The sequence below is a fragment of the Myotis lucifugus genome, unplaced genomic scaffold (assembly GCF_000147115.1).
Source record: "Myotis lucifugus unplaced genomic scaffold, Myoluc2.0 scaffold_28, whole genome shotgun sequence".
Taxonomy (NCBI): domain Eukaryota; kingdom Metazoa; phylum Chordata; class Mammalia; order Chiroptera; family Vespertilionidae; genus Myotis; species Myotis lucifugus.
In genome coordinates, this window is record NW_005871076.1 from 9,487,426 (window position 1) to 9,508,322 (window position 20,897).

Genomic DNA, 20,897 nt, shown 5'->3' on the forward strand with positions numbered 1-20,897 from the left:
CGAGGGGGTGGGGGTGGAGCGCGCGAGAGCTCGCAAGGACCGCGCACGCGCACGCACATCGCGAGATCCAATCTCCCGCCGACGACCAGCACGCAAGCTCGGGGAAGGTAACGGGGAAGCCGGGATGCGCATGCGCATCGTGGGGACCGGCAGGGGTCGGGGCTTAGACTCGAGCTTCTCTGGGTCCAGTGCAGACCGTGGGCTGCAGCTGGGCTGGAGGAACTCGCCACAAAGGAAGTAACTTCCTTACGTGGGTTGATTTCCACCCAAATTCTGTGATGCTGGAACTATACTACTGACCTCATTTCTCAGGTTATAGGATTAATGGAGTTAGGATTTGAACCCAGCAGTCATGTTCGAGGAACTGTGCTTTTAAGTGCTGTTCGCACAAAAATGAGTCTTACTGTGCTAGGCGCTGCTACAAGCATATTAAAAGGACTCAGCCTCTGCCCCCTCCGTTGCTTATGGATAGGTAGAGTGAGACCTCCGCCTCCAAACAAAATGGAAGTATTCAAGTAAAAAGTGGTGCTTGGACCCTCAGGTCTAGGATTATGCGATAACGAAATGCCTCATTTTGTGGAACACCCTGTAATTTAAAGTTTTTATATCCATAACCTCCTCAGAATCGCCATTCTTCATTCCACATCACAAGAAGGATGGGACAAGGAATTTGCTTACAAACGCGCCCATCCTTTTAATGTAGCTGTTGGGAGATTTCTGGTGAATCAGTCACCCCATACAAATCACTTAGCAGAAGGGATTCGTTTCCCCAGTTCTTCCTTCCAGGAATGCGAAGATGTCAGAAAGGAAGGCTGCTGAGAGGAAGACAACTCGTTAGGAAGTGCAAAGAGGCTAGAGGCGGGTGCCTGTCCTTTTTGCCTAAGCAATCAAGAATATTTGAGGGGGCCGAAACCGGTTTGGCTCAGTGGATAGAGCGTCGGCCTGCAGACTGAAAGGTCCCAGGTTCGATTCCGGTCAAGGGCATGTACCTGGGTTGCAGGCACATCCCGGGTAGGAGATGTGCAGGAGGCAGCTGATCGATGTTTCTCTCTGATAGATGTTTCTAACTCTCTATCTCTCTCCCTTCCTCTCTGTAAAAAATCAATAAAATATATTTTTTTAAAAAAAAGAATATTTGAGGGGCATGCAGGAGGCAAACCAATTGATGTTTGGATATCATAATTGATGTTTCTCCCTTCTTCTCTGTCTAAAAATCAATTAAAACAAAGAAACGGGCAAGCCCATTCATTTTCTGGCAGGCAGAGTTTCATAACTTGATTCTAAATATCATTGTAACTATGATAAAAATACTAGAAAACAAGACTGGTCATACTAGTATTGTCTATATAGAAAAGGAATATCATCAATATATGAAATAGCTAAAATGTGTACACATTTTAGAGCATATTAAGTATCCTCCCAAAACACTTTTTAAAATATTTTCTCTAAGCACAGTTGCTTTATTTTTGAAGTGGAATTTGAGAATGCTTTGTAATCTCCCATACCGTTATCATGACTATTCCAGATCCATAATTCTAAACTTTTACCTGAAGTGGTATTTGTACATAAAACCACATAAGAAACAGAAACTTTTGTATTAACAAAGTCAAATGATTTGCAAGTCCAATGGAGTAGCCAGAGTGTAACAGAAATCAGATATTCCTGGGTTTGGACACCTTTTTGCCATTTACCTCCTGTGGTACCTTGGGCAAATCGCTGCTCTTTTGAAAAGTTTTTATATGTGTGAAATGAAGACAATGTCTTTCTTGTGGGACTGTGAAATAGGTGAAGATAGATGTGAATTTAAATCCTAGGTCTACCACTTACTAGCTTTATGACAGTGGACAAGTGACTAGTCAATTCAACAGGTATTTATTGACTGCCATGTACTAGGGATGCAGGACATGGTCCCTGATCTCAGTAAGTTTACATTTGGTGAGGTAAACAAAAACTCAGATAATCAGAATAATGTTAAATGCAATGATCTGGTGTTTTCTGATAATTATCTCAGGTTGGTTTTCATGAGGTACTATAGTACAATGAGGTGCAATATTGGTACAATGTACAACTAGTTCTGAAGGTAGAGGTTTTTCAAGAGCATAGCCATTTATCACCACTTCAATTGCAACAAGAGCACACTTTTAAATGCCAAACTATTTTATTTACCTCCCATTTCTTCTCAAAAGTGTACACCCTGGTAATACAATTTAGACCCAACCCAACATTTTTCATTCCTTCTCCAACAACTTCAGCCTGGCCCAGGGTAGTTCAGATCAAATAGACAAGTCATCAGTTAATAAAATTTTTGAGTAATAAATAGTTAAGTGTATATATGCAAAAGGTAGGCCATAAAAGGAATTTGTCTAGAGCTGAGAGCTGGCTGCCTCTAAAGACTTTTCAAACGAGGTAACAATTGTGCTTAAATACTTTCATTTGAACAGAAAGATATAAATAGAAAAAAAATTAATCTCAGTTTCTAGATTTTAGTTTATCAGTAGCCACTGATTGTCCTTACTAGGTATACAACTTATAACAATATTGAAAGATACAGCAATATTGAAAGGCAGCATAAGAAAACCCATTCCCATTTACCCAGTGCAATGATAATAGTGCCAATATTTATTTTTAATTGTTGTTGTTTTTTTAGAAAAAAAGAGGGAGAAAGAGAAACATCAGTGTGAGAAACATTGATTGGTTGCCTCCCAAATGGGGGCTGAACTCGAAGTGTAGGCATGTGCCCTGACCAGGAATCGAACTAGTGATCTTTTGGTGCATGGGACAATGCCCAACCAGCCACACTAGCCAGGGCCAATATTTATTGAATGCTTATCATACACCAGGCACTGTAACTAGAGGCCCGGTGCACAGACCCTTGGACTGGCCTGCGGGGATCTGGCCAAAACCACTCTCTGGGTCCAGGGTGCAGGTGAAGCAGATTCGGGGCTGACAGAGCCCCAGCAGCAACCTAACCCATGGCTGATTCTGCGAGGAATCGGGCTCCCTCCTCTATTGGTCAGAGAGTCTGCCCTCTGGTGGTCGTTGTGTGTCATAGCTACCAGGCGAACAGTCAAACGGCCTGACGATCACTTAGGCTTTTACTAGTATATATATAGATTATTTCATCTCATCTTCACAACCCTGAGAAATAGGTATTATATCCCCATTTTATATATGAAAAAACTGAGGCTTTTAAAGCATTTAAGCAACTTGCCTAAGGTTGTCCAAGTATCTCCCATATATGTGAATTTATTTTTAATTATGTATATGAACAGATATACCAATACTGTGACAAAATATTATGCACATTATATTTTGTAATATCCATCCTGCTTTTCAGTGTCTTACTATATATGTGCCCCACTTTGGAGACCACTGTTTTGTATCACAGCAAGTCAAAATTCAACAAAGTGAAGATTACCAGTGGTTTTCAAACTTGAATGTGTATCACAGAAGCATTACCACCCCAGACATACCTATAATAGCACACCAGACCAATAAAAAGTTACAGAGGAACTTGTGCTCTCTTTGAAGTTCCCAGGCATTCACTCCTCTGTTCTACCAAAGCTTTCCAAATCTGACATTGGGCCCTAGGATGGCTTGGGGGATGGCTTAGTCCACAGTATAGTTCTGGGAATCTCAGCTCCCAGAAGGCTCCCTTAGGCAAAGGCATGGAGAGGAAATACTGCCATCAAAGATCATTGCACCGGCTGGACCCAAGCACCCAAGAGCCTCCTAGGAATTCAGAAATAATGGCCAAAGGCACTTTAACATCCAAGACTGCTAGAAGTGCCCGGAGTTAATAGGCTGCTAAAAATCCATCTACTACGGAGTGCCAAGTTCAAATGATACGCTTTTTCTGTGGACCAAGAGCACATTTCGCAGACTGAATCCTCACATGTTCTTTATAATAGGCAAAACTGTGAAAAGGGACTAATATTCAAAACATGTACTACCAGGCTTTTGCAAATACTAAAAATGACTCGTTTTTTTAATTCTGAAACTTTTATAAAAATGCTAACAATGTCTGAGAGTAACTCTGAGTCACAGTTCTCCAAAAGGGTTCAAACTTTTTTTTCATTTCATAGTTTTTCCCTCTGCAACAGAACAAGGTTAATGCAAAGTTAAAGTGTTTATTTTTATTGATTTTAGAGAGAGAGAAACATCAATTTGTTGTTCCACTTATTTATGCATTCATTGGTTGACTCTTATATGTGCCCTGACCAGGGATCGAACCTGCAACTTTGGCGTATCAGGATGATACTCTAACCAACTGAGCTACCCTGCCAGGGCATATTAAAATTTCTTTTTAAAGGCTCAAGCTTCAAAATCATGAACCCTTATAAAGCTGATGCCATATTTGGGGAAGAGAACAAGGTCAAGAAAAAGAATCAAAAGTAAATTCCTTACCAGTCATGTGATTTGACAGTATGTACTTAACATACACATATACACCAGCTAAGCCATAAGACACTAAAAAGGTGAGACCATTAATATTGTAGGAATTTTGCAAATAATACATTTGTTTACATTTTTCTTCACATTTCTACTTGGATTCCTACCTGAGGAAAATTGTAAGTTGATATAGAACTTATAATCTTATACCAAATATCTGCAATTGCTAACATGTCAGGGAATCTTTACCTAGTGAAGGAAATGTAGGCACCATTAACCCCAGAGAGCTAGCCGAAGAGAAGAATGTGTGTTTTATTAAGCAGTGTGTACAAAGATGTTTGACTCCAAGTTAAAGGCCCCGCTCAACTGAGATTTTATTAAGGTGTTCTGATGGTTACAACACCTAAATAGAACAAAAGTTAAGGCAGCCTCTCTACCCCTCCAGACTTATTCATTTATTATTTTTATTTATCTTCATATTTACGGCACACATCTTTTTTTAAATGTTTTTTTTTAACACACACACCTTTTTTAAACATTAACTTCAGTTTTTCGTGCCAGAAGCAGAAGTTATCACAAACTCCAATTCTTATTTAAAATTATGTACCAAAATGTGAAGACCTCGTAGCTCCAGACTCAACTCTCTAAGAGGAAGAATATGCTCATGCACCACACTGGGCTAGCCACTCATAACTCTTGCCTGCTCTGAGAACTCGGCATCCATCATCCTCTATAAAGCACCAAAGTGGAGCATTTTACTGAACAAAGTGTAGCTTTTTAGCCTAGGCCTCATGTCAACTACCATCCCCCAGCTCCTATCTTAAACACTATGTTACCTGTCACTAAAGGACTTTAGCTGATGGTTTCATAAAAGAAAGCAAGGCAGCATAGGGAAAAGAGCTCACAAATAGCCAAATTACAAATCTGGAGGCTTGGCTTTCTAGCTTGTGATTCTTAAGATGCTAATATATTACTTAGAAGAGGACCCCACTGCTGGCTTCATGGAATTTATAAATTCCAGGTATTCAAGAGCTGATTCTGTTCAAAGAAACAAACACCTCTTTACATGTAGGGCTGACTGTCTCAAACAAAGGATCAAAGAAAGCCACGGGTACACTGTGAATACCAGCTGAACACCAATGTACAAGGCTAGTAAGATATGAAATATATCAAATAATAATAAAGTGTTTTAAAGGAGCTGGAGAGAACATAGCCATTATCATTTAATTCGACACTTCCATGTCCATTCTAAGAGTGTCACTGTGGTATAATACCAACAGGGACACGAACCTATTTCCCCTATAGCCTGTCTTATGCCAAATACAAATACCATCAAAGACTAAGACGCTTCTTCAGGAACATATTTTTTAGTAGAACTGTATATTTTGAGTAGCAAGTTGCCAGAATTTTAAAATAAACAGAGTGCAATACTTCGCTCACATGACCACCAATGTAAACAAATTCAGATGAACAGCAGAAAACATTTCAGCAAAGATAATTTTAGGAAAATGCAGACTGAATCAACTTTTTATTTTGTAAGGAATTTAGAAAACATGAGCAAATATTGATATTGCATTAAGAAACAAATTAGTCTATACATCATTCAAATTTTAAAAATCAAAGAGTCAACATGACATTAAAAAATGGAGTAACAGAAATGTGTTTCATTTTAAAACAAAATACTATCAGTGGTTTCTTACAACTAGATACACAAACGTAAAGGCAGTAATGCTAAAATGGTGTAAAATGCTGAATCTCAAAATGATCCAGCAAGTTGAAGGAGCACCAATTGTCACCAATGTGGGACTGCCACATATTCTATCAAAGAAAACAAACTATATAATAAAAATAAGCAAATACATAAATTGTTGGGGAAAAGGAGCCCACAATGCCTGGAGCTTTAGAGTAAATGGTTTATTTGGTTCTGTTTTTACATATGTTTTGTCTGTTTTCTTCCTCTAAGAAAGAGAGTGGATATGTGAGTCATCTAAGAATATTTCCCAGTTATATTGTAGTTATTCAGGAACGATAAGTATTGCAGAAACAATGATCAATATGCCTTGTCACCTTAACCACTTAATGTGCTATTTAAATTATTTGTTTGAACACCAATAGTATGCTTTCATTTTTTCTTTCCTAAAAACTCTGTCAATAATATTCAAAGGAACTTTCTTAAGAAAAACGTCTATTTAATTCCTGAAATTTTTCTTTTTTTAAGAAGTGACAATAATATGAAGTTCTAATATACCAGGAGCATGGAAAAGAATATTATGCAATCTAATTATAACAATTTAAATTAGAATATTCAAGAAATATATCTGAGGGCTCAAAAATGTAATTTTGTGAACTAAGTTTCACTGAGAGATGCTTATGACTAAGTTTAAAACATGGTTATCATTATGTTTGAAAATTTTAAAGAAAAGTCACAACCTACACAATAATCCTGAAGAAAAACAGATTAAAATTAGTAGGGTATTTATATGTACAGATGCATACACAAGTACTTTCAGGGGGGGAAAGGAATCATATTAATATTTACAGGTTACAAAAAACATTTTTTAATGAAGATTAGAAAAGAGTTAGTAACTAGGTGTAGAGCCAGAGGTTGTGAGGTGAACCTAAAAGTGGTAAATACTAAAATTCTTTGCAGTGTAAAGAAATGCAAAAGACTCGTACTACAAATCTTTAATTAAAAAAACAAAAAGCAATCCAACTATTGTCCATTTACAATGATAAAAACTGAAACAAAAACTGAACCCATTTTGTAAAAATTCTATAATAACATTCTTAAATCCAGTTCATATTGTTCCAGAGTCAAGGGAGACACAAAATTAGACAGAATTTTACCTTTTCTAAAGAGATTATCACAATTTCATTGCAAGAGGATAAGGTGAATAGCCCCTTAGCAACTTGTGTACTTTATTACTACCTTCAATAGAAAATCCAAATATTTCCTTTTTTTTTAAACTTCTGGAATTCTATCCAGATATTTAAAATGTTGATATTTAAGCTTAAAGGACATCATACTCTGAAAACAGGCACAGGCCTGCTTCAAATATAGTTTGATAATTCTAGGGGTACTTACTGCAAGAAGATTTCTTTAGCAAATACTGGTTTCTTATATTTAAAAAATCAGCAAGGCAGAATTTAAAAAATCTTAATTTACAATACATTGTAAACTGCACACAACAATTGCCACATGTATCACGACCAGCACAGGTAAAAAGTTTTTTCCAGATGTCTTATAAGACTTTGTATCTTCCTTTATTTGTTGGTTGGTATGAATTTTGCTATAATAGAAAATAAGAGATATGTGGTAAGAAAAAGCAAGGACATTTCCTTTACAAACATATAAAACTATCATATTTAAAATAAAAAATGTTAATATTATATGGAGGAAGAAAGAACTGTTCAATAACTAATCATTCTCTGTTCTCTCGACTACGCCTTGACAGCTATTTCGAACCAACTTAATGGTAGTGACCTCAGGGTCCTTTTTCTATCACCGCTTGGTGAAACAGTCTTAAGCACTAGATTTAAAGGCTGTCTTTTTCTTCCTTCTTGTTTTGTGTACCTTCTAGTCTTTACACTTTTTATCCTCCCCCAAAAGAATGTTCTGCAAGTAGAATTTTAGAAAAGCCCTCAAAAACACATTCTTAGAGAAAGGATAAAGTTTCCTATCAAAGGGCTCTTATTCCAACATACAAATTGTTAAGAAGAGTTTACAAGCTTCAACTGATACTAAAGACATAGGGACGTATCTGCCTCCTTTGGAAAGGTGGTCTATGAAAGGCACATTTCCAAAGTCAAATTAAGTCTTTACCTAAGTTTAAAAACACTGACAACACCTGTACTGGCAGAAATGCAGAGAAACTAGAATTTTCATCCAGTGCTAGAAGGGATGTAAACTGGTATAACCACTTTAGAAAGTTATTCAGTAATACCAACTAAAAGCTAAACTACACATTTACCTTATGATTAGCAATCCTAATTAACAATTTTAACTTCAAGGTTTATACCCAAGAGAAAAGCACACTAATTGTATCAAAGAGACATGGAGTAAAATGTTTATAGAAGCATTATTCATAAACACCAAAAATTAAAATAACCCCAAAGTTCAATATATAAATTAACTGTGGTATATTCACACAATTAAAAACTATATTGCCATTAAAAAGAATGGATTATTATTGCTTCATGCAACAAGGACTGATTTTCTCAAAGTAATGTGGAGGAGTGAAAGAAATTAGATACAGAAGTACAGAGCTTTTGATTCTATTTTACATAGAATTCAAAAATAGGCGAAACTAATCTATGATGTTAAAAGTCAGAATATTGTTACATTTGAGGGAAATGAATGGTGAAGAGGGGCATGGGAGGAATTCTGGGATGCTGATAAATGTTCTATATTTCTTGATCTGGATAGTGATCACATCAGTGTGCTTATTACTTTGTAAAAATTCATTGAGCTATAGGTTTGTGATTTGTGCACTTTTCTGTATTTATATTATAGTTTAACAAAACATTTATTAAAAAAGTAAATAAGTCCTTGAGGTTTTTTTAACTTACCAGCCGGATCAGTTCTTCTTTTATGAGCCTGGTAATTTCTGCCTTTGCTTTCTGCACAGCCAGTTCATTGGCACCTGGTGAAAAGTGGAAAACGATTATTAGAATTACACTGAAAATTTACCCAGGTCGTGGAGAGCCACCAGGAATACTGTAGGTGACTTTTTTTTTTAATAAATATATTTTATTGATTTTTTACAGAGAGGAAGGGAGAGGGATAGAGAGTTATAAACATCGCTGAGAGAGAAAGATTGATCAGCTGCCTCCTGCACACTCTCCCTATTGGGTATGTGCCCGCAACCAAGGTACATGCCCTTGATTGGAATCGTACCTGGGACTCTTGAGTCCGCAGGCTGACGCTCTATCCACTGAGCCAAACCGGTTAGGGCTGTAGGTGACTTTCAGAAACATTGTGCTACCTGCCAAGATAGCCTTTCAATACTGGTGAAACACCATCCACATTATATAATGGCTGCTTATTGTTCTCAATACTTTCAGAGTTTCAAATGTAAGCAATGAGGTTACAATGCGTGTAGTGTTAAGAATTCTTGGTATGTTGATTAAAGAATGAAGAAAAGATGATTTATCCAAAAGAGAATAAGAAAAAGTTAAAGGGAAATAGAACTTCCTTGGTTCATTGATTTAACAAATATTTATTGGATATTTATTATTTCTTTAAAGTCAACAAATGTTTCAGAAAGGTCAAAGATGAATGGAGGATTAAATAAGTTAAAGTAGAAGAGATGACATGGAGAATATTTTGCAAAGGGAATCACACGTGCAATGGTATAGATTAAGAAAGGCATGCTGCCTGGCTGGTATGGCTCAGTTGGCTGAGGGTCGCCCAGTGCACAGAAAGGTCACTGGTTCAATTCCCAGTCAGAGCACATGCCCAGATTGTGGGTTTAGTCCCCAGTCAGGGTGCATATGGGAGACAACCAATCGATATTTCTTTTTCACATCACTGTTTCTCTCTCTTTCTTCCTCTCTCTCTAAAATCAATAAAAACATTTTTAAAGGAAGGAAGGAAGAAAGGATTACATACTGAAGAGTAAAAGAAGTATATCGTGGCTGGAAAAAAGAGTGGAAAGAACATAACAAGGTAGCCAAGGGGCTGAGGCAGGCTGGAGACATCCACTCAGTTATTAATTCAAGAAACATTATGTACCCATCATGTATATTGTGAGAGATTCATTATACGAAGAACTCCATGCTCTTTATAATCTTGTAGGCTACTAGAAAAACAAACTTGTAAAGATATTACAACAGGTTAAGTAGCTAGGAAGTAGTCTACCAGAATAACTTTTAAATATCACTTCTACGCCCTGGCCCATGTGGCTCAGTTGATTGGAGCATCGTCCCATATACAAAAAGGTGGTGGGTTAGATTCCTGGTCAGGACACATACCCATTGAGGTTTGTGCAGGAGGCAACCAATCGATGTTTCTCTCTCACATCAATGTCTCTGTCTCTCTAAAAATTAAATAAATGCCCTGGCTGGTTTGGCTTAGTGGATGGAGCGTCAGCCTTTGGACTGAAGGGTTCCGGGTTCAATTCCGGTCAAGGGCATGTGCCTTGGTTGCGGGCATGTCCCCAGTGGGGGGTATGCAGGAGGAAGCTGATCGATGTTTCTCTCTCATCGATGTTTCTGGCTCTCTGTCCCTCTCCCTTCCTCTCTGTGAAAAATCAATAAAATATATATTAAAAAAATAAAAAATTAAAATTAAATAAATACATAAATGAATTAATTAAATAAAATATATCTCCAAGCAGCTTTCCCAACTTCCAGGCAGTTGTTTTTTCCCTCAGTATTCTCAACAGAATTGTGTTCACACCACCATGAAAGCACATTTTTAGGTAGACTGGACAAAATGTGTTTTTTCTGACCAGAAGTAAAGTAAAAAAGAGGTACAAAGTAAGATGCTAAAAACAGTTGAGCAGCAAGTAAAATAAGAATAAAGAAGATACTGAATCCAAGAAGAAAAACAGGTGTTATCAGCAGTGATGATGGGTGAAATTCAATTGAGATCACTGTAATTAAGGTGCTCATGGGACATCAGTTGGAAATGTCAGCAATGCCAATGGAAATATGAACCAGTGGTTCAGGAGAGACAGAGATTAGAGAGCCATCAGGGGACATGTGGAGAGATCTGAAGTCAGGCAACAAGAACAGGGAGTAAGTATGTCTAGATAGATAGCACAGTATACACTAAGAGGAAAAGAGCTGGACCAAAGAAGTAAACTAGAGATTAAGGACTAGGAGTGACATGTCAAAGAATAAAAGGGCCGAAACCGGTTTGGCTCAGTGGATAGAGCTTTGGCCTGCGGACTGAAAGGTCCCAGGTTCGATTCCGGTCAAGGGCATGTACCTTGGTTGTGGGCACATCCCCAGTGGGGAGTGTGCAGGAGGCAGCTGATCGTTGTTTCTCTCTCATCGATGTTTCCAACTCTCTATCTCTCTCCCTTCCTCTCTGTAAAAAGTCAATAAAATATATATATATATAAAAAAAAAGAATAAAAGGAAAACTTAGGTTGCAATGTAGAGAACTCCATTTTAATCACTGTATACAAGAAAACCAAATGGAGAAAATAATTCACAAGATATGGGAAAAATCTCCCTCCACCACTTATTACATGTGAATAACCTTTTTGACACCAGAGAGAAGAAAGGAAGAGTGGAGGGAAGAATGGAGAGGAAAAGAAGGAGGAGGCAGAGGGAGAAGAAACAGTTTAACAACAGGAAGGAAAGGGCCATGAGTAGGGCTATGAAGTCACAGAAATATATCTAAATCTTTTAGCTCCACCAGCTACCAACCACAAGATTTTAAAGCTGTGGGTGCTCGAAGGGAAGAGAGATAGAGGAGAATGAACAAGGGCAGAATCAAGAGCCAAGGCAGACTGAAAATTACAACCAAACTGAAATTCAGGAGCAAAATATGGTACTTGGCATGAGATGGTGTGAAGCTTGTTGACATTCTGTGCTATTTTAAAAAGGAAAACGACTCTCACTTAGACTCAAATGGAAGAGTAACTTTTCTACTTTAGTAAAAGTCTGACCATTTGAACCATTTAAATTTGTGACTTACATAGCTTCTTTAGGTAATTGGTTACATATGTTTATAAGCTGCCATGAAAAAGAGGCATTTCCTTTCATTGGTCCTAAAACAACTCTGGCTGCTTTTAAGGGATTCTCCACCAGTAAAAAGAGGGTCACAAAACAGGCTATAAATTATACAGGGTGGCTAGGCATGTAAGTCCTTCCTGTTCTCCTTCCCGCTGCCTGGTGGGAGGCCTGGAGCTGCTGAGCCCAAGAGCCTCCAAGGAGCCAAGCAGTGGGGTCCCTCCAATTACAGAACTAGAAACAGATGACACTAGGCTCCTTCCAACACCTGTTTTCACCCTATTAGTGTTCAGTTGATTTGGTTTGAAAGACCCTTTCAAATCGAATCGTCTATGAAAAATTTCAAAGATTTCTATCATTTTAATTACCAATTTCCAGATTTTATTCAGCATCTTATGTCTCTAGATTTTCAAGCTTCATTTTTGGCAAGGTTATCTTTTTACTGGGGGGGAAAGGGGTTCTTCAATTATAAACATTACACATTATTTCCTGAGCACAAGTTGACAGTGAAGAGAAGTGACCAGAACCAATCTAGGTGGATGGAAAAGTCAGCAGAAGCTATGGGTTTTTCTTCACTTCACTTGGTAGTATAGGAGGTGTGTTCTGATAAAGTTATACGTAAATTGAAATTTGAAACAATTATCCTATTAATAAAAGCCTATGTGGTTGTGACGCCCTCACGCCGTGATGAGTGATCACCAAGAGGCTGTGTGCGCAGCAGGTGCGCACGGGTGGGTGGGGGCTTGACCTCTATGGGGCAATCGATCACGGGGCTCCCGCACTGTGAGAGGACACAGGCCAGACTGGGGGACTCCCCCAGCTCCAGTGTACAAATTTTGTGCACCAGGCCTCTACTATTATAATAAACAAGCATAATTACCTTTAAATTAATAAATTACATAGAAGATCCTTTTTCAGAGCCGTCATGTCTCTGATTTGCCTCTTAATAAGGCAAGCATTTACATACTGGTTTTGCTTAAATACTACCCATGATATTCAAGCTGAGCCTAAAGGCTGACTCCATGTACACAAAGGTTTTATCATCAGATTCTACTGGATGACATTGTGTCTCCATCCTGCATGGTGGCCTAATGAACAGAGCAATTAAGGGCGACCCGTCCAGTCCCAAATGCAGAAAAACATCAGTGTAATTTTCTCTCCTTGCAGATCTGGGTGCCAGCACTCCCATATTACTAGACAATAAAAAAGTTTCACATGATTTAGAAACACACTGAGTCACTGGCAGACCAAAAGTCTTTCAGGATACATAAAAGGGTGCCATTTAAAAACCTGACTTGAAATAGATGAGAGTCAGTTTATCAAAGTCACAATAACAAACAAATAAAGAAATAAAATTTAACTAGTTCTCAATCCACTTCCTTTGTACACCATTTAGAAATATGTATGAATCTTATTATACAGTAATGGTAGAACGGCAGTAACAGGAAAATATAAAGGCTGCATTTGATTTTACCTTTGAGTTTTACCTAATTCATCAATAATTTTAAAAAGTCGAATAGTAAGAGTAACACTGGTGAAAATGGCAGAGCAGGGAACTCCAAAAGCCTGTTCCTCCACAAAAGCAGCAAATAAACTTGCAAAAACTATTAAAATAAACTTTATCAGAACTCTGGAAACTATTCAAAAGTTTACAGCAACCAGGCAAGGACTTATTAAAAAACAACAACAGCTGAATTTTGGTAACAGAACTTTCCAGCATGCCTTTCTTAATCTACTTACTTACTCTGACACCATTAGGCATTTCGGTCAGGAAACAGTTTCTATTTAGAAGTAAATGGGATGCACACTGCCCATGTATTTCTCTTGGTGAAATCTTTATAGTAAGAAGCCACATAAAAACAATTGGAGGTCACCAATGAAAAGCAAAGGGACGAGGCAAAGTACTAATCTACTTTCTGTGAAATTCTCTTTGTTTTGGCCAGGAAAGAAATAAACCCTAAAAATAATTCCTAACATATAATTAAGTCATTTTAGTTAATGTTTATTTCACTAAACCTTTTTAACAATATACTTTCAAGAGATCTAAATAACCTTCCATTGATCTTCCTAAGAGCAAACTTTAGAACTGAGCTATCCAGTACAACAGTCATCAGCCATGTGGCTACTTAAACTTAATTTAATAAAAATTAAGTAACATTTATGCCCTGGCCAGTGTGGCTCAGTTGGTTAAGCGTTGCCCCATGTACCAAAAGGTCTCCGGTTTGATTCCCCCTCAGGGCACATGCCCAGGTTTCGGATTCAATTCCCAGATGGGGTGCAGGCGGGAGGCAGCAGATCAATGTTTCTCTCTCAAATCAACATTTCTCTCTCTCTTTTCCTCCCTCTCAAAAAAATCAATACATTTTTAAAAAATCAAATAACATTTAAAATTTCTCAGTCACAATGGCCATATTTCAAGCACTCCATAGCCATCACAGTGAATTCTATTGTGCTGCTTTAGAGAGATCAAATGGATATATGCCTGTCAAATATTTTGTGTCCTGAAGACAAGTGACTATAGGCCTTAATCAGATGCATTATTCAAAAAACTTATCAAGTGTCACCATGTGCCAGGCACTAGAAATACAGAAGATAAGAGTCATTACATTCAAAGTCACTGCATTCTAAGAAAAGAGACACAAGGAAAAATATACTATAATTTCCATGTGATGAGTACTGTGAGGAAAAACAAAGCAGGCTAAAAGCTATACACACAGTGTGAAGTGGGATCAGGTAAGGCCTCCTTGTTAGAACTGATGTGTATAACAAAACAGTAGACTGGAGTCTGAGATTATACAAGGTGTGGGAGCAGCTCCTTTGTAGCCATTTAAGCACTAGGTATGCAGACTCTGGGCTTACACAACACATGTAGTCAACTTCCCCACAGCTCCAACAACAGTTTTCAACAATTATTTCGTTCATTAAAGAGATGAAATGGACCTGGCTGCTCCAACTTAAAAGTCTAGACAAAAATGTTCCAATTAAATAAGAATAAAGGGAGGCAGAGTCCTACCACACACACAGCAGAATAGCATGTTAGGAAAACAAATAAAAATGAAAACTACCTTCTGAATTCACACATGAACGTATGACAACAGGTTAAAAAGCAAACCAGCTCTAGCCGGTTTTGCTCAGTGATTCGAACGTCATCTCTTGGACTAGAGAGTCCCAAGTTCAGTTCTGGTCAGTAGCACATGCCTCAGTTGCAGGCTCAATCCCCACCCCAATGGGGATGTGTGCGGGAGTCAACCAATCGATGTGTCTCTCTCTGTCTCTGTCTCTCCCTTCCATTCTCTCTAAAAATCAATGGACAAAATATCCTAGAGTGAGGAGTAATAACAACAACAACAAAATGCAAACCAGATCACTCTTAGTTAATGCATTACTTATACTCTTCAAGTTATGGTATTAGTTGTCCTTTCGTTATTTTTTAAAGGTCTGCATGAACTTTTATGGACATAATTTCTGAGGCAATATTTGCTTAAAAATTCATTAAGTAGATTATTAATATAGTTGACTTATTTTCTAAACTAAACTTTGGCCAGAATGTTCTACTTAATAGAAGTATAAACAGATTAATCCTTAAAAGAAAAGTCCTTTTCTTTCAAAGTGATTTTCAGATTTGAATGAATTGTCCAAACACGGATCATTTCAACTTTGTGTACTAACCTTCTAAATAAAGAACTCAAATAACATATAAAATTAATTTTTATAGGTATTCGTTATTTTCTAGAACTGAATTCACATTCTCTCTATTACATTTACATCAACCTTGAAACAGAACCAACAGTACATACTTTCAATTGCCAAGTAAATTTTCCGCTCTCCTTCCTTGGGTTCCTTGCCAGGTGGGAAGTATGTTCCTCTGATTGTAATTGCAGCTTCAGAATATTCACTGATTCTCTGCAGAGCTTCCTTAGAGGTAACTTTCCACCTAGCAGTCTATAAAAGAAAGGGTGGGGGGGAAATCACTTCATAACAGGATTTAAAAGCTGAGTGCACTGACAAAGAATAGGTTGTCTAAATCATATTATGGTCAATATTAAGACTGTAATTAACATCATCATAAATTCATTTAAGTCCTAACATGCCTAGAACATATTCATAAAAATGGAATTTCTATTGTTGTCTCCCCCATCTAGATAAAAAGTAGCTATTAAAATGTTCACGGCACTTTGTAAAGTATATGATTTTCTAACAACTATGCTGTACACCTGAAACTAATACAAAATAATATTTAATGAAAACTGTAATTTTAAAAACATTTTTAAAGTAAAGATAAACAAAATTAAATGTTCATGGGTTTTCAAGAAGAGGGTTTCAATCCTAAGAAACAAAAGTTCCTACTCCACGTCCAGTTGGCGTGGCTCAGTTGAGTGTTGACCTATGAACCAGGAGGTCACAGTTCAATTCCTGGTGAAGGTACATGCCCAGGTTGCAAGCTCAATCCTTCGTGTGGGGCGTGCAGGAGGCAGCTGATCAACAATTCTCTCTCATCACTGATGTTTCTATCTCTCTCTTCCTCTCCCTTCCTCTCTGAAGTCAATGAAAAAATGTATTTTTTAGAAAAGCTCCTACTCCACAAAATGTTTAAATCTGTTACTTGCCTGTGGGAAGTCATTGATCTCTAATTCTTCCTCATATCTCTTAAAAGATTCATTCTGTCCACCATCCTGTCTCTCTTCTTCTTGTTTCTCCAAAGGCACATAATTGAGCTTGGCATTGATCTTTTCAGCAAGTTGCTCTGCAATGGTTTTTGCAGACACAGTGGGAGCCAGGATGGTACCACCTCTGAGAATTGCATTGGTGGCCTGCTGCATCACATCCTGCAGTTAAGAAGAACTACAGTCAAATCTCAATTGAGGGCAGAGACAAGATCAGGGACCCCACCAATTACTCTCTGTAAAGTCACTAATTAAAAGCATCTTTCTAATGTAGATTCCTACCATATGTGCAATTTAGCAGTATATGTTTTTAACTGGTAGTTTGATATATAGCCTTTACTTTGATGAGAAAATTAAAGAACATTCAACTCTATATTAAAAGTTCTACTGGCTCATAGCCCCGGCCAGTGTGGCTCAGTTGGGTGGAGAGTCATTCCATATACCAAAAAGGTGGCGGGTTCGATTCCCAGTCAGGACATATACCCAGGTTACGGTTCAATCCCCAGCTGGGGTGCGTGTAGGAGGCAAACGATTGATATTTCTCTCTCTTCTCTCTCTCTCTCTCTCTCTCTCTTCCTCTAAAAATCAATAAAAAATAATTTTAAAGGTACAAAAAATTGCATTAATAAAAATAATAAAAAATAAAAAAGTTCTACTGGATTATAGATAATTAGGTAACTCTTGATATTGAACATAGTATATTCCTAAAATAATTTACATGCTTTGGGACTCCCAGGAATTTCCTCTGAATTAGAATCTTTGTGCCCTATCACCACTGAGTTCTTCTCCCATGGTCCAACCCAATATTCAATAAATGATAGTAAATTACTTACTCAACACCTTTTAGCTTTTTTAATTTGAACTTAATTTTACTATAAGCTTAATCTGAACAGAACCCTTCCATGGGTAATACCTGACTCATACCTCAAGATTTTCGAACAGTGAAAAGTTACAGCTATTTGATTTCTCTAATAAAGAGTTATTAGCAGTAATAATCCCAGAAAATTTAGGTACTGCCATCCCATCTCTGAGGTGGCACAGGCTTGGGGGCAGTAAATACTTCATGATACCTCACTGGCTAAACAAAGACTCAGAGACCAGAGGTTCCGAGCCTGGTTCCATCACTAACCTATGGCTTGGTCATCCCAGCTTAGGTGCTATAAACCTGAAACTATATAGCCTACTGGACAGAGGGCCTGCCCGCAGATCCCCAAACTCTAAAAATCTTTAAAACACACCCAGTAAAAGCAAATCAGTAGAGAAAACGAGAGTTATTTCTTTAATATTCTGGTAAGAGCAATTAGTAAAGTACTTTATAACATGTTCCATGGCTAACATGCTTAACAGTTCAGCCTTCCAAAATAGGCATTAAGACCTCAGTTAGCCCAGCCAGCGTAGCTCAGTTGTTGAGCACTGTCACAGTTCAATTCCCCATCAGGGCACATGCCTGGGTTGCAGGCTCAGTCTCTAGTGTGGGGTGTGCAAAAGGCAGCCAATTAATGATTCTCTCTCATCATAATTCCTAAAAAGCATTTAAATCAAAGAACTTATAGAAAGTTTTGACTAAAACTTGGAACAAATTACTTAATACCTGAGACTCAATGCCCAAATTCTTCTGAGCATTGATTCTAAGAGCCAATCTTTTAGCAATTTCTAATTTCTCAGCATTTCCAGCAGTTGGAACAGGAACACTAGATGTTCCAGGAGCAGCCATATCCTTCACTCTCTTCTTTGAATTAAACATGCTTTCAATTTGCTCATCAATCTAAACAAAATGAAAAAAAGGTCAGCAAAAGTTGAATTAAAAATACCAATTCAGGTGTATCTATAGAAACTAATAAAAAATATTTCTACCAGAAGTCTAGAATCAATTACATTTATGTTAATTCAACCACACAGATGAACAGGAAAATATACCAGCTATTGGTTAAGAGCGACACATTTCATTTTAAAAAATCAGTTTGGTGAAAAAAATAGAAAACAGATACAATGCTACACGAACCATTATGCAGACTCTTGAGTGATCCAGAAAATACTTCACAGTTCAGCAAATAAGGAATGTGTGTTGTCAAGACAGAGCAGCCAACATGATGCATCTAAAATGCCCCAGCACTCAGGCCTAGAGGCCAAATATACTGTATTGAAAGAGGCTGGAAGAAGGGCAATAACTTAGGGCCAACGGCCAATTTAAAAAAGAGATAATGAGCCCTAGCCTGTTTGGCTCAGTGGATAAAGCGTCGGCCTGCAGACTGAAGGGTCCCAGGTTCGATTCCATTCAAGGGCACATGCCCGGGTTGTGGGCTCGATCCCCAGTAAGGGACGTGTAGGAGGCAGCCAGTCAATGACTCTCTCATCATTGATGTTTCTATCTCTCTCTCCCTCTCCCTTCCTCTCTGAAATCAATAAAAATATATTAAAAAATAAAATAAAATACTGGGGGACGGGGGGAGAGTCAGTGATTCTCAGGGAGAATGATACAACCATGTTCCTAGGATAAAGCTCCCAAAATTCTTCCAGACTCTTAAAATTCAACTGGATTTGCTTTAAAAACCAGGTAACAGAATCAGAAAAGAACAATGTACTACTATATTCCTTTGAGCTAAGAAAGAAAAGAAATGAAGGTAGGTTTCCCCATCAAAGCAAAAGCAATGCCGAAAGCCCTTGCTCTCCAGGAATCACACAATTCCTACGATGACTGTGCAATTCTCAGATTTGTCTCATCTACCTTATAAACTATTTGCAGTTCCTTTTAAAGATGCTTTTTGCCCCAAAATTATGATTAACACTGCCAACTAAAGAGATATAAACCTCTTCATATATTCAGATTAGGCTAACAGGGTCTTATCTTTCAAATATTAAATGAAGAGGAAATTTTGTTGAGGGTTTAAATTTAATTAGGTTAATTTAGAAAAACCTTCATTTAACAGTTTTATATTAAACAGCACATATAGCATTAAAATCCAAAACAAATGCATAAAATCAGAAATGGAGAATGTGTATGGTGCTAGCTGGTAGGGGTAACTTTACTTTTGACTTTATTCACTTCAGTATTGTTCCCATTTTTTACCAAAAGTATATTTTATTTCAACAATTAGAGAAACAATAAATTTTTTTAAATGTTCAAAGTGACAATAAAAACAACACTGAGGTATAAAAACAAGGCCACAAATTCTTTAATACTCGTCCCTTCAAGAGGTAGAACCTGTTCATGAGTATGGGCTGGACTGTGACTTGCTTTGTAGAAGTGCTAGTGTGTGACTTCAGAAACTAGTCATAAAAGGCACTAAGTCTTCCTCTTTGCTCTCTCTAGGATCACTTGCTCTGGGAAAAGGCCCTGCCATGCTCTGAGGGCATGCAGGCAGAGCAGTAAAGAACGGAAGCATTCTGCCAACAGCAAAGTAAGTGAGCCATCTTGGAAGAAGATGGCCCTGCGTCACTGCAACTGGGGACAACAACTTGACTGCAGTCGCATATGATCCCTAGCCACAACCACCTGGCTAAATGCTCCTCATTTCCTGACCCTCGGGAACTATGAGATAATAAATGTTTATTCTTTTACCCTACTAAGTCTTGGATTGATTTGTTACAGCATTACGGATAACTAAACACTGACTTAATTGCCTTGTAAGCCAATCTGGTATACTAGAAAGAAATGGCCTGGGGTTAATAGGAAACCTGGGTTCTGGTCCTGGCTGTGGTTAACAGCCACTGTGGTCATGGACTAAATACTTTTCTGGGACACAATTCCTCAAATGACAATAACAGATTGAATTCCTGATTTCCAAAATTGTGTTCTAAGCTAAGGTTTAATAGGGTGTGTGAAAAAATGTTATATGATCAGAGATTGGAAATGTTGGAGAATTTCTGGGTTAAGCAAAGTTAAACAAGGCTTCTTTAATTAAGGACTTATCACATCCTTTGATATATTAATGCCACTACTAGTGGCATATACTAGGCCAGCCGTGGGCAAACTACGGCCAGCGGGATGGATCCGGCCCGTTTGAAATGAATAAAACTAAAAAAAAAAAAAGACCGTACCCTTTTATGTAATGATGTTTACTTTGAATTTATATTAGTTCACACAAACACTCCATCCATGCTTTTGTTCCGGCCCTCCGGTCCAGTTTAAGAACCCATTGTGGCCCTCGAGTCAAA

At 37.8% G+C, this 20,897-nt stretch overlaps 1 protein-coding gene and 1 long non-coding RNA gene across 4 annotated transcripts in view; one reads left to right on the forward strand and one right to left on the reverse strand.

The window, feature by feature from the left end:
* The first annotated feature begins 13 nt into the window (after positions 1-13).
* Positions 14-20,303, forward strand: LOC111825484. Its single transcript, XR_002828667.1, has 2 exons — positions 14-107; positions 20,053-20,303. It is a non-coding gene; the product is annotated as an uncharacterized LOC111825484 (long non-coding RNA).
* Positions 5,904-20,897, reverse strand: part of DDX46 (DEAD-box helicase 46) — a 60,149-nt gene continuing 45,155 nt past the window's right edge. For 2 of the 3 annotated variants that reach the window (XM_023752155.1, XM_023752154.1), the window contains 5 exons: positions 18,331-18,507; positions 16,686-16,904; positions 15,876-16,020; positions 8,962-9,035; positions 5,904-7,682 (listed from right to left, as the gene is read on the reverse strand). In XM_023752155.1, the coding sequence (XP_023607923.1) occupies positions 7,635-7,682; positions 8,962-9,035; positions 15,876-16,020; positions 16,686-16,904; positions 18,331-18,507 (663 nt within the window). In that variant the 3' untranslated portion in view covers positions 5,904-7,634. The remainder of the gene's footprint in view (positions 7,683-8,961; positions 9,036-15,875; positions 16,021-16,685; positions 16,905-18,330; positions 18,508-20,897) is intronic. The other variant, XM_014453901.2, reaches the window with a different exon arrangement.